This window comes from Terrapene carolina, unplaced genomic scaffold, assembly GCF_002925995.2.
Source record: "Terrapene carolina triunguis isolate 2854851 unplaced genomic scaffold, T_m_triunguis-2.0 Scaffold20323, whole genome shotgun sequence".
In the NCBI taxonomy this organism is placed as follows: Eukaryota; Metazoa; Chordata; order Testudines; family Emydidae; genus Terrapene; species Terrapene triunguis.
In genome coordinates, this window is record NW_020684674.1 from 5,317 (window position 1) to 6,453 (window position 1,137).

The 1,137-nt window shown below is 53.6% G+C and overlaps 1 protein-coding gene across 1 annotated transcript; it reads left to right on the forward strand.

Annotated features, from left to right (window-relative positions):
• Positions 1 to 489: 489 nt before the first annotated feature.
• Positions 490 to 1,095, forward strand: LOC113408619 (olfactory receptor 10A7-like; the record flags this gene model as incomplete). The annotated part of the gene is made up of 1 exon (XM_026661961.1): positions 490 to 1,095. A coding segment is annotated over exon 1 (606 nt), but the record flags the coding sequence as incomplete, so codon positions are not given.
• Between the last annotated feature and the right edge of the window lie 42 nt (positions 1,096 to 1,137).

Here is a 1,137-nt window from a genome sequence, read left to right on the forward strand (position 1 = left end):
GGCACCTGCAGGCGGCTCCGTGTGCCCCGTGGGGTGTCCCCCAGCCTGAGTGTCTCCCGCTCAAAGCCTGCCCGGCCCAGCCACAAGGTGTGGGCGCTGCTCCCCCGCGGCGTGAACCACAGCGGCTACAGGGCGCCCCCCACACACGACGCGCTGCTGCTGCCAGGGCTGGCTCTAGGCTTTTGCCACCGGAAGCAAAAAAAAAAAAAAAAAAGGCCAGAATGCTGCCCTTGAAAATGTGCTGCCCCAAGCACGTGCTTGGTTTGCTGGTCCCTAGAGCCGGCCCTGAAGATAGGATGTTTTTGTAAAAATATTTTTGCTGCTGTTGCAACAGAAATAATTTCAGGAAGTTCTCTGGACTATGATATGCAGGAAGTCAGACTAGAATCTATGAAAGAATGAGAGAGGATTTGGTGGATTATACATCTATCGTTTCTCCCTATTATCTAGATAACTTCCCTGCATCTGCCAGCGAAGGATCTTGCAGAGATGCCAGGCAGAAACCACACTGTAGTGACATATTTCATCCTCCTGGGATTCTCCAGCCTCTTGGAGATGCAGGTGTTGCTCTTTGTGCTGGTGCTGACCTCCTTCACCATCACTCTGATGGGGAACATGCTCATCACAGCACTGGACCGGACCCTCCACACCCCCATGTATTTCTTCCTCTGGAACCTGTCTTTCCTGGAAATCTGCTACACCTCCATCACCATCCCCAAGATGCTGGCCAATCTGCTTGCGGAGAAGAAGAGTATTTCCTTCACTGGCTGTGCCACTCAGCTGTATTTCTATCTCTTCTTCGCCACAGCAGAGTGCTACCTCCTGGCAGCCATGGCTTATGACTGCTACGTAGCCATCTCCCACCCACTACGTTACACCGCCGTCATGAGCAACAGAGTCTGTGTTCTGCTGGTGGCCGGGTCCTATGTCGCCGGCATCCCCGTCTCCTTTGGGCAGACCCAACTGATATTTAGTCTACCCTTCTGTGGGCCCAAGGAGATCCACCACTTCTTCTGCAACATCCCCCCTCTGCTGAGGCTGGCCTGCGCCGACACCTACCTGAACGAGATGGATATATTTGTGGTGGCCGTGCTGGTAGTCATGGCTCCTTTCCTGCTGATTCTCATGTCTTATGCC